General features: G+C 39.0%; 1 protein-coding gene across 2 annotated transcripts in view; it reads left to right on the forward strand.

Annotated features, from left to right (window-relative positions):
- The window catches only part of tmem37 (transmembrane protein 37), a 28,236-nt gene extending 24,182 nt beyond the window's left edge, over nucleotides 1-4,054 (forward strand). For both annotated transcript variants that reach the window (XM_078403468.1, XM_078403469.1), the window contains one exon: nucleotides 798-4,054. In XM_078403468.1, coding sequence (XP_078259594.1) covers nucleotides 798-1,370 — 573 coding nt within the window. In that variant the 3' untranslated portion in view covers nucleotides 1,371-4,054. The remainder of the gene's footprint in view (nucleotides 1-797) is intronic.
- The last annotated feature ends 9,325 nt before the right edge of the window (nucleotides 4,055-13,379 follow it).

The following is a 13,379-nucleotide window of genomic DNA, read 5'->3' on the forward strand; positions in this document are numbered from 1 at the left end:
CACAATGCTCACAACATTGTGAATGTACAGTTCAGATTAAATAAACCTATGGAACAAACTAACTAATGTACTGTGTGTGTAACCTTGTGCAGAGAGGGAGTTGAAATACACTTATATCTGACAGAAACTATAGCCTGTTTAAATACGCATTTCATGTTCTGGGATTATTAACCCTCGCTTTCACCGGGAAACACTGAAGTCAAACAAGAATCCAGGTCAGAAGCAGCCCATAAATAAGGCTATCTTGAAGTTGAGTTCTAATTGATGTCCAACTGAATCAATAATATCATCTCAGACTTTTGAATACTGTTTCCAGACGGGGCACTTGTTGGCTTTTCATCCATGAGTCAACTGGGTGCCCAAGGTTGAAAGAGTTTGACTCTCCAACACTAATCTACTTCATTCAAGTGAGTTCAAAATAATTTTATTATACCTTGCATAATGTGGTTTTGGGAAATGTGCATGGCAGAAGCCTAAATTTTGCCATCAGATTGTTATTTATGTATAATTGCAAGTAAAAGCAATGCTTTTGTCTATTGCTTTACTATCAAGGCCTGCCACAATAGTTGAGCTACTTAACTGCTTATTATCTTAGAGTTTTTTGTACAACCATTTAGAGAGTAAATGATCACTGCACAGTCTGGGATTCTCTAGTCTCTTAAAAATTTCCAAGATGCAGTAAGACTCCATGTAGAAAGCTGAATGAACCCTATTGTTTATGTGAAAGTAAAAAATAAAGTTTAATTCAATGTGAATTCTGAAAATATGTCCTTAATAATGCGTTAATTTCATTATAGGTTCAGGGCCTCCAGTGCAGGAAGACTGGAAGATCAATGCTAAATGTATTTGTCAGGAGTCTTACAATTCTCTGCATGGCAATAGCAGTTGTTCTGTCCTTCATTTCTGTGTGTGATGGTTACTGGCTGTTTGCAGACAAGAAGATATTTGGACTCTGGCATTTCTGCACCTTACAACTTGACCACAAGGCTGAATGCACAACTGAAATCAGTGTGGCTGAGATCAATGGCTTATACACTGGTCTGGTTTTCACAAGAATTACCACCACCCTTGGTGTGGTGCTGGCAATGTTTGGTCTGGAGATGCTGATTACTTCTCAGCTTTGTCAAGATCCCAATGCCAGGCGCAAATGGGCATTTGGCTCAGGACTGACTTTACTATCCTTCTTCATGACATTTTTGGGCATGTTGACCTTTGTCATTCTGTTGCGGGACTTTATTACATTCACAGGTTTCAGTTCAGCATTCTGGTGTGAATTCATTGCCACTTTCCTCTTTTTCCTCAGCAGTATTAGTGGTCTTCAAATTTACAGCATGACGCATTCAGTTGAAGATAGTTTAGCAAGTGTATAATTATCCTTACCTCTGTAAAAATAAATATGTTTTGAACTTTGTAAATGTGAAATGGAAATATTTTATGCTTAGGCTGTTTTAGCATCTCAGTGAAATTACTAAACTCATTTTGCTTGTCTTTCTTATTTTATATTGTAATATGAAGTCATTTTTCTATTCTACAATGAATCAATAATTGTTGATACAGAAAACAGCTAAAATTATTTTCTAGGTGAGGTTATGTGTTTCGGGGAGGAAGCTTGTTAATTCACTTTGTTTAAAATAACACTGAAGATAATTTCTTCATACATTGCAATTAAAAAAAATCCAATTGGTTGTTTCTACTAAACTCTGCAGTAGGACTGGGTAAGTGGGAAGTATTATTATCTTAACATTGAAATAATGTCTCATTCTCAGCACTTCCTCACAAAGATTTTTTTTAAAGAGATCTTGGCTTCACAAAAAGAACAGCTGTATAATGCATTTGAAAACTTATGCCCTTGATGAATTAATAATGGCACCATAGTTTACTACATTGTGGTTTTAACTTTCTTGGGATTTAGATTTGAATCCAACACAGACTTGCTGGATGAAAGATTTCTCTTCATTGACTACAGGAGCACTGAGTAAAATGAATGTGGAAAATCTTAGACCAATCCTTTTGGGGATAGTTTACAACGTAAAATGTCCATGAGTTGACATTAAATTGACTGAATCACTGAGAAAGTCTGGAAATGACTGATAGCTGAGGGAATTAGTTGAATGGAGACTGATGCAGTGCAGGTGCTCCTCTGAAATTGTGTTGAGGCACATTGTTGGGGTAGAACTGAGATTTCTTTTTGCTCTAAATCTCACTAAACTATATCTGTCATCTAAGAGTTTTAATGCTGATATAGAACAGTCATTTTTATCATCTATGCTGTCAATGCGATAATGGGGCATAGCAGAAATCATCCCATATGATAGCAATATTGTGGTCAACAGCATGCACCTTGACATTCTGATGAGATTGTGTCATGTGGCACCCTGCCAGCTACATAGCAGTCTGCATGATTATATGGTTGCTCATTTTGCAAGATAAAAATAATAACCATACAAGAAAGAAATCATGCAAAACAACACTGGGATAAAACTGAAACATTGGTTTTAATGTAATTCGTTGAATAGTATAATCTGAGACCTACACAAGACAATTTAATAGAATCTCTGCTAACTATAGACTGAACAAATCATTATTCAATAAAAGCATTTTGTAATATTCACACATTGTTGTGGATGTTCCTTGATTTGATCACATACATTTCAGAAATAAACTTTAAGCACGGAATGGTTAACATGAATATATACATTTGTAAAATTGCATTTTCTTGTCTATATTGTGACTAAAAATTAAATGCAGTAAGCCCAACATATCAAATTTCAGCTTTATACATTGGTTTTCAAAAGCAATGGATCACATTCAAATCTTTTACAATGACATTGCACTCCATAAATAACTACTTTTAATTCAAATTAACCATTCACAGGATATACTGAGATTTTTTTGTGGGGTTCTGGGAAACCAAGTTACCTTCATTCCCCAACTATTTCAATGTTATGCATTTGTAAATTTTTTGTTTGACTGACTTGAATGTTTTACCATCAAAGGAGAAAAGTGCTTTTTCACAAAAAGTCCTTTTCTGTTTGATATACAGTTTAACATTATTATTAGACATTGAGCAAGGCAAAAGCCAATGTAAGAGCACTGTGGAGCTAGTTTCCTTTGTGTCATTAATTTACTTTAAATATAAGTTATGCAGTCAACCAAGGAAATTGTACTCCAATATAAAATTAACACTGCATCCCACCTTGTTTACATTGATGATCTATACTGAATTGAAGTGCATATATTGAATTCCTTCCTCGTTTGTACCATTTATAAAAGATTTATAGCAATTATACTATAAATCTGCATATAACTTTAAAAAAAGGTTTTGCAAAACTTAGACGTTGTGTGGGAGGAGGATGGGGAGAGAGTAAAGGTTGAAATTGTAAATGCAGAGAAAATAAATCATTAAAAAAAGGAGCTTTCTTAAAATTTCTTTCAATCATTTATATCTAAGGAAATGAAACTTTTACCTTTTGTAATAGTTTTCAGTGCAATAAGATTTTGTATTAATTAACATAAACTGTTATTAAAAACATATTTAACTGAAATGGGGTTAGACTTTGTGCAGTGTTTAATTCATTTTACCACAGAATATAATATTTTAGGGGTGAGCTGCATTACAAAATGTCGATTATACAATCTCCTGAAGTACTATCATATCTTAGAAACCAATTAACAACGTTTCTGAATGTGTTTAAATAGTACAAAGTGATATGAGCTGTCCTGCTATTTATAAAATTCTGTTAATTTAAAGTTCATGTAGAATGTATCCCTGTTAAACAAATAGAATCCCTTTTGATTTTTGTATATTTTCCAAGCATTTGAGAATCACATTTGTAGGTGCAGATAATTTTATAGTTTACAGTTGTTTTAAGTAATAGACTAGGATCTTATTGGCACTAATGGAAAGAAAGGAGACACCTCTAATGTAAGCCATCCTTGTCATCAAGACTACTGAGCAATCTAGACTTCCTTCAGTATCAATCCAAATATCGATTTATTGCCATACTGTTTGAGAACTGAGGATCTGTCTATTTATCGGTGTGTACCAACCAGCTCACCATCATGTACATTAAACTACAACAAAGTATTTGTGGTTGTCTTTTATTTGAAAATCAAATCCTGAAGTTTTAAAATTGTGTAATGTGGTTATATTAAGCATCCTAGAATTCCTTTCCTAGTTAGGTGGGAACGTCCTATTTGGTTTAGACTTAAAACAATTCAGGCATATAATGTTATTTATGTTTATGTCGTTTTAATTTATTTTCTCTATTTCTCCCTTCACTCGCTCTTCTGAAGGTGTTGATCTCTTACCAAGATATGCCACGGCATTTAACTGCTCTTTTCAGTACATTTTATTTAGTGACGAATTGTGACAACGAGCACTGCTAAACTAATCATTTGTGATGGAATCGCAACTGAGCCACATCCTTTTCTCAACAAGATTTCCACATGCCAACTAACAGTGGAACCACTGGAAGGTAGTTATTACTGGAAACCTTGCTGACTTTCCTCCATTTCTAGTCAATACGTTTAAGCTATCTTTGTGGGATAAAGAAACTTGGTTGAGCTCAAAAGGAAGCTTCTAAATTATGTTTGTTTTGTTTTTCGGTTTCAAACACCATCAGTTCCAGCTAATCTGCTAGTTTGCTTTTAAATCCAGTTATAGTATTGGAAGAGCATTTAAAATATATATTTTTGTTTCTTTAAAAAAAAAGTATGTCTGAGAATCATCTTATACTTTGGAATGTCCTAATTCTGAAAACCTCCATTTGTTATAGAGTCAAACAGCATGGAAACAAGGACTTCTTCCCACCCACCAACTTCTGAGTGAAAAAGTTGCCCCCTCAAGTTCCTATTATTTCTTGCCCTTCTCACTTTAAACCTATGTCCTCTGATTTTTGATTCCCCTCCCCTGGGTAATAGACTGTGCATTCACACTATCTTTTCCCCTCGTGATTATATGCATCTCCAAAAGATCACCATAGACAAAAAATGCTGGTGTAACAGCAGGACAGGCAACATATCTGGAATGGGTGACGTTTCGGGCCGAGACCCTTCTTCGGACCCGAAACCCATTCTTTCTCTCCAGGAATGCTGCCTGTCCCGCTGAGGTACTCCAGCATTTTATGTCTATCTTCGGTTTAAACCAGCATCTGCAGATTATTACTGCACATTTCGGCTGATCACTCCTCAGCCTCCTGCGCTGCAATGGAATGAAGTCTTAGCCTGCCCAACCTTTCCCTGTAGCTCAGGCCCTTGAGTACTGGCAACATCCTTGTAAATCTTCTCTGCTCTCTTGGAAGCTTAATGACATCGTTCGTATGGTTTGGTGACCAAAACTGAACACAATACCACACGCAGCCTGCCCAATGTCTTGTACAAGTGTAACACAATGATCCAATTTCTATACTCAGTACCCTAACTGATGAAAGCCAATGTACCAAAAGCCTTCTTTACCACATGATTTTCCCTGGTCCACTCGACCCCACCCAAACGACCCCCATCCCAGTACTTTCCCCTGCAACCGCAGGCGATGCAACACCTGTCCATTTACCTCCCCCCTTGACTCCATCCAAGGACCCAAACAGTCTTTCCAGGTGAGGCACGAGGTTCACCTGCACCTCCTCCAACCTCATCTATTGTATCTGCTGCTCCAGCTGTCAACTTATGTTTTTATTATTAAAATTACATTTTGTTTTCAGTGGGTGTCTATTTCAATAATTAAGGAAAGTTAGTCCATTAACAAACACCAATTAATTTATTCTGGTCTTTGCATTGTGGAAAATATCATAAAGCATTGTGAAAATCCCATATTTTTCAAGTTAGACTTTGGACTTTCGAGGTACTGCGTGGAAACAGGCTCTTAAGCCCACCAATTCTGCGCCAACCAGTGATCACCAATACACCAGCACTATCCTATACACTAGGGGCATTTTACAGTATTTACCGAAGCCAATTAACCTACAAACCTGTATGTCTTTGGAGTGTGGGAGGAAAACTGGAACACCCAGAGAAAATCCATGCATTCACAGGGAGAATGTACAAACTCCGAACAGACAGCATCCATAGTCAGGATCAAACCGGGGTTTCAAGAGAGAGTTAGATTTAGCTCTTAGGGCTAAGGGAATCAAGAGATATGGGGGAAAAAGTTAGAACGGAGTACTGATTTTGGATGATCAGCCATGATCATGTTGAATGGCGGTGCTGGTTCGAAGGGCTGAATGGCCTACTCATATTTTCTATGTTTCTGTGTATCTGCCACTGTGCCGTCCAAGTTATTGGAATCATGCAACATTATGACAGAGAAAGAGGTAAATCTTGTCCATTTTTTTTTGTGAAAGAGCTCTCCAACCTAATCCCATTTCCCCCGCACTTGGTTAATAGCTCTGTGGGTCATGGCTCTGTTAATATAAATGCAAGGGTTTCTGCAATTCCCACCTCTTCAGTCAGTGCTTTCTGGATCCCTACTGCCCCCCGGATGCATTTGTTTATAGCTACCTCTCTTATCTTTCTACCAAATACTTTAAAACTGTGGCCCACTGATTTTGATCCTATTGCTAAGGGAGATAGGTTCCCTCTACTTACTCTATCTGACCATCTAATGATTTTATATGTATCAATTAAGCCTCCCCTCAGCCTCTTCTGCTCCAAACAAAACAACCCAAGAATCCAATCCTACCTCAGTCACAATTTTCAAGTCCTTGCAGTACCTTTTAAAACTCCTTTGCATCCATTCCAGTGCAATCGTGTCTTTCCTGTAACATGACAAGAACTAAATACAGTACGAAAGCTACTGTCTTATTTGTGTTGCAAACAGTTTTAGCATGACCATTCTGATAGGCTCTAAGCTTCAAACTGTCTTTTTAATTATCTCATTGACCTTCCCTGTGATCTTTTAAGGATCGGTACCAATACACCCAATATAGGTACACCACTTGGTATCCACCCCAAAACCACTACTTCACAATTATCTGGGTAAATTTCCATCTGCCAGTTTTCTGTGCCACTGACAAGACCATCCACACTTTCTTCCCCACTGTTAATTACACAGTTAGTTTTCACATCATCAACAATGTCCTTTATCATCTATTTTTAGATCTAAATCATTAACAAGGCTAATTTTGACAATATTAGACAGGAGGTTGTTAAAGTTGATCAGGGAGATATTTGTGGGTAAAGAGATGTGTGACAGGTGGAAGGCTTTTAATAGTGAGATCACAAGGGTTCAAGTGCTGTATGTTCCTGGGAGTGTGAAGGGCAAGGCCAGCAGGAGTGGGAAACCATGGATAACAAGAGACATTGAGGAAAGATGCCATTAAGCTGGAAAGAGTGCAGAAATTATTGACAAGGATATTGCCAGCATTGAGTTAAAGCAAGAGATTGGGAGGCTAGCTTTATTTCCTGGAGCTCAGGAGACTGGGGGAGGGGGCTGACCTTACAGAAGATCATGAGAGGCATTGATCGGATGATGGAACATAGCTTTCCTCCCAGATTAAAGAATCAAGAACATGAGGGTATAGGTATAAGGTGTGAGAGGAAAGATTTAATAGGGATGTGAGGGGCAGCTTTTTCACACAGAGGGTGGTGCGTATATGGAATGAGCTGCCTGGGGAAGTAGCTGATGCAGGTACAGCATTTAAAGGACATTTGAACAGGGACATAAATAAGAATAGCTTAGATGGGTAGCATGGTCAGTGTGGAAGAGTTGGGCTGAAGAGCCTATTTCCATGCAGTGTGACTACGATTCAAAAATAAAGGAGCTATGGAATCGTTCTGGTGTCACAAAAACACTTGGCATTCGAAGCTCTTCAATTTCTGACCCAGAATCAATTATGGGTCCCATGCGATGCACTCCTTTGGGACTTTTACTTTTATTGACGAGCCTAGGTTGAAGGATATTGTCAAAAGCCTTGCTAAAATTCATGCAGGCTACAACCAACACACTGCCCTCATCAATATTCCTTATTACCTTCTCAAAGAAGTTAGTTAGGTATGACCTTCCCTTCCAAAGTCCAACTGACTCTCCCTAGTTAGCACGTGCCTTTCCCATGTACAATATATTATGTTATGATTTCATATGTGAAAACATTTATCTTAAAATGTGTTGATTTAAAAAAATATATATCTAACTACTATTGCACAAAAATTCTAAAACACTGACATGTTCTTTGTGCTGAAGTTTGACATTTAAATCAACTTATATTTCCATCAAAAAAGTACTGACTACTTTCCTCAGTCTTCCAGTCCTTTTTTTTAGTTTCGAACAACTAAATATGTAAGACAATGGTTAAAGATAAAAAATGTTAATATCTTGTATATTGCACACAAATTACTGTTAACTTATATACTATTAACAAATGAAAATATAAGATAAAGTAAATTGAACATTGCCAATGTGACAACAAAGCACACTACATCAGTATGTAATGCAAAATACACTTTCATTAATTCAGCCAAAAATAGAGCTACCTCAAATAGGGAAACAAAACCTATAATAACAGAAATATTTTGTTCATTTGTATATCCATAATGTATTGCACCCAGCACGAACTCTGTTCATAGAAATCAAACAGTGCTGGTAGCATGTCTTGTTCCATTGATATCTTAAAGTGATTAGTTTAGTTTAGAGACACAGCATGGAAACAGGCCCTTTGGCCCACTAAGTCCACGATCATCTTTTCCTACTATTTCTATGTTATCCCACTTTCGCATCCTCCAGACCAGGGGCAATTTACAGACGCCAATTAACCTACAAGCCTGCACATATTTGGAATGTGGGAGGAAACCAGAGCACCCAGAGAAAACCCACATGGTCACAGGGAGAATGTACAAAGTCTGCACATACAACATCCAATTTTTGGTCCCGAATGCTAAAGCTCTCTGCTCAGGTACAGTTCCTTGATTCTCATTATGGAGAAAATATCTTGATTAATATTCAAAGGGCTAATGTGGATTTGTTCACCCACACATTTACACTTTGCAATCTTTTGCTCAGACCTACATGTTTTGCTGAAAGTGACACTGAGTTAAAAGATCAGCCAGATCATATTGAATAGTGGAGCGAGAAGGAAAGGCTGAACATCTTAATTCTGCTTTCCTTATGTTGATGTGTCATGAATACAAATAGTATTTTAATACCCTTACTTGTAACTGAGAATATCGCGTCCTTGTTGGCTCGATCTTTGCATGCCCTTCATGATTTTTGTTGTAAGGTCCAGCAATGGGGATTAGTTGTTAGAAAATTCACTCAATTTATCACCATTGCTAATTTCTCCAGAAAGATTAGAATGACGTGCATGCTTATACAGATGCAGCAGTTTGTGCTGCTTAAATACTGGCACTGCTCACCTCAAATCTCAAACGCTTCAGCAGCACCCACATTAATCACTCCTGCACTAGTAATTGCTGAAGAGTTCATGTGACCACGTTCAATGCAGGCTACAGGGCAATGGCTTAATAACCCAACTCAAGCAAAAAAAACCTTATCAGTGAAAGTCTCTCCACAATCTATGTGACACAAATCAGGGATATCATGAACTTCTCGCATTTGAAGTAGATGGTTACAGCTGCAGTAAAGTCTGAGACCCCATCTGACTGATTGCATTCAGAGTACAAAATAATGCCCAGAAATCCACTTCATACCTTATGAAACATATTAGAGTGAGGGCAGAGGATATTCACCGAGATGCTGCCTGAACTAGTAGATTTTAGTTACAAGGCAACAATGGATATGCTGAACATGTTTTCTCACGAGTGAAGAACATTGAGGGTTGATCTGACAGAGGTATATAAAATGATGGGAGGCTTAGATAGGATAGATGTCAGAGTAGTAGAGATGTAAATAACACCAGGCCATAGGTTTAAAGTGAAATGGAGGAGATTTAAAGGAGATCTGATCGGGTGGGGGGATGTTTTTCACATGGGGAGTAGTCGATATCTGCTGTCAGAGGAGGCAGTGGAGTCAGATACAATCAATATATTTAAGAGGCATTTAGACAGGCACTTGAATTGGCAAGGCAGCGGAGGACATGGACCTAATTCAGGCAAATTGTATTAGTATAGGTAAACAAAATGCTTGGCATGATCCTGGTGAGATGCTAGATCTGTTTCTGCTGTACGACTCTAACAACCATTTCCAGGTGGAAATGTATCATGCCTGGAATTCAACACTGGCTGCACAGTGGAGCGAGTCAGAGGCTGGGTACTCTGACAACAGAAAGCTTTTCGACAATCTACAAGGAATATGCCAGAACATGATGCAATACTCTGCATTTGTCAGGATGTGTGCACCATCAAGAATAAAGCAGCTTGTTTGATTGGTGTTCCTCAATCTTAAACATTAATTTCCTTCACAGCTGTCCCACAGTGGATGGGGTGTTTACCATGTCCAAAGGCACCACAGATATCTCCCAGGCAACTCTCCTACCACTTTCCAAATCCATGGCTTTTACCACCAAAAGGTAAGGGCTTTACACACATGTGTGCACCATTACAAGCAGGCATCTCTCTAAGTTTCACACCATAACAGGATCTAAATCCTGCAACTCTCTTCCCAACAAACAATGTGGGGGTATCTACTCCAGAAGGATTTCAGCTGCACAAGGTGGTAGCTCACCTGCTGCGGGGCAAATAAAAATGGACAATAAATGTAGGTCTTCCCAGTGACAACAATTTCCTGAAGAATGAATCAATTTAAAAAAAGATTTCTTCCATTCTAATTATTGTTATATCAGATAGTAACTATAATTATAATTTACTGGTATGTTGCTTAGTGGTCAGGATGTGTTCTAAGAGTGAGAATACCAGTTAAATCTAAAGGGTCATCATGGCTTTTGTATATTAATATAATGGCAATGCTACAGTGTCAGTCAGATATTGGTTGGGGGCTCAGCCTTTTACTGTGGCTGCTATAGCAATGAAATGATTAAAGTGATCTCACTGCAAAATGGCTGTGTGGATAGAACTGTGGGCTTTATAATAATAATAATAATGCATTACATTTATATAGCGCTTTTCAAACACTCAAATATGCTTTACAGGGATTTCTAGAACATAGAGAAGTGAATAAATAGATAAATAAGTAAACGAACAGAGAAAGGAGACAGAAGATGAGGTGACCTTCAGTGGTTGAAGGCAGTGCTGAAGAGGTGAGACTTCAGTGATGTTTTGAATGTGGTGAGTGAGGAGGAGTCTCTGACGGTTTGGGGTAGTGAGTTCCATAGGGTGGGAGCAGCGATGGAGAAAGCCCTGTCCCCCCAGGATCTGAGTTTGGTCCGGATGGGGGGGGACAGGAGATTGGCAGCAGCAGAGCGGAGGGTGCAGGTGGGAGCGTGCCTGTGGAGGAGGTCAGTCAGGTAGGATGGGGCCAGGTTATGGAGGGCTTTGTAGGTCATGAGGAGGATTTTGTATTGGATTCTCTGGGGGATGGGGAGCCAGTGGAGTTTGTAAAGGACGGGGGTGATATGGTCACGGATCGGGGAGTGGGTGAGTAGACGGGCAGCGGAGTTTTGAATGTATTGATGGATGAATTTGATGAATTTATGGCTGCATCCTGCCCAGTACAGTGAAAGTATCGAATGCTTGCAACTAGCAGCCGCACTCCATGTTGACAAACCACGATATCCTTCGGTTTTTCTCATCATCTCTGATGGAGGTTGGTATCTCCCTCTCTCTTTGTTTGGCTGTGCAGCCCAGAGATTTCTCTATGCTAACCATATCTGAGGAAGGATGTGCTAACCCTGGAGAGAATCCAGAGGAGGTTTACAAGGATGGTCCCAGGAATGAGTAGGTTAACCGATGGTGAGCATTTGTCGGCACTGAGCCTGTACTCACTGGAGTTTAGAAGATTGAGGGGGGGGGACCTGATTGAATAGTGAAAGGCTTCGATAGAGTGGATGTGATGTTTCCACGAGTGGGAGAGTATAGAACTAGAGGTCATAACCTCAGAATTAAAGGACATTCTTTTAGGAAGGAGACGAGGAGAAATTTCTTTAGTCAGAGGGTGGTGAATCTGTGGGATTTTTTGCCACATAAAGGCTGTGGAGGCAAAGTCAGTGGATATTTTTAAGGCAGAGATAGATAGATTCTTGATTAGTACAGGTATCAGAGATTATGGGGAGAAGGCAGGAGAATGGGGTTAGGGGAAAGAGATAGATCAGCCATGATTGAATGGTGGAGTAGACTTGATGGGGCAAAATGCCTAACTCTGCTCCAACAGCGCCCTCCATAATGTTTGGGACAAAGACCATCATTTATTTATTTGCCTCTGTACTCCACAATTTGAGATTTATAATAGAAAAATCACATGTGGTTAAAGTGCACATTGTCAGATTTTAATAAAGGTAAATTTTATACATTTTGGTTTCACCATGTAGAAATTACAGCAGTGTTTATACATAGTCCCCCCATTTCAGGTCACCATAATGTTTGGGACACAGCAATGTCATGTAAATGAAAGTAGTCATATTTATTATTTTATTGCATATCCTTTGCACGCAATGACTGCTTGGAGTCTGCGATTCATGGACATCACCAGTTGCTGGGTGTCTTCTCTGGTGATGCTCTGCCAGACCTGGATTGCAGCCATCTTTAGCTTATGCTTGTTCTGGGGGCTAGTCCCCTTCAGTTTTCTCTTCAGCATATAAACGGCATGCTCAATGGGGTTCAGATCGGGTAATTGACTTGGCCACTCAAGAATTAACCATTTTTTAGCTTTGAAAAACTCCTTTGTTGCTTTAGCAGTATGTTTAGGATCATTGTCTTGCTGTAGAATGAACCGCCGGCAAATGAGTTTTAAGGCATTTGTTTGAACTTGAGCAGATAGGATGTGTCTATTCACTTCAGAATTCATTATGCTACTACCATCAGCAGTTGTATCATCAATGAAGATAAGTGAGCCAATACCTTCAGCAGCCATACATGCCCAAGCCATAATACCCCCACCACCGTGTTTCACAGATGAGGTGGTATGTTTTGGATCTTGGGCAGTTCCTTTTCTCCTCCATACTTTGCCCTTGCCATCACTCTGATATAACTTAATCTTCATCTCATCTGTCCACAAGACCTTTTTCCCGAACTGTGGTTGCTCTTTTAAGTACTGTACTTCGTGGCAAACTGTAACCTGGCCATCCTATTTTTGCGGCTAACCAGTGGTTTGCATCTTGCAGTGTAGCCTCTGTATTTCTGTTCATGAAGTCTTCTGCAGACAGTGGTCATTGAGAAATCCACACCTGACTCCTGAAGAGTGTTTCTGATATGTCTGACAGGTGTTTGGGGATTTTTCTTTCTTATTGAGAGAATTCTTCAGTCAGCTGTGGAGGTCTTCCTTGGCCTGCCAGTCCCTTTGCAATTAGTAAACTCACCAGTGCTCTCTTTCTTCT

This window comes from Rhinoraja longicauda, chromosome 8, assembly GCF_053455715.1.
Source record: "Rhinoraja longicauda isolate Sanriku21f chromosome 8, sRhiLon1.1, whole genome shotgun sequence".
Classification (NCBI taxonomy): domain Eukaryota; kingdom Metazoa; phylum Chordata; class Chondrichthyes; order Rajiformes; family Arhynchobatidae; genus Rhinoraja; species Rhinoraja longicauda.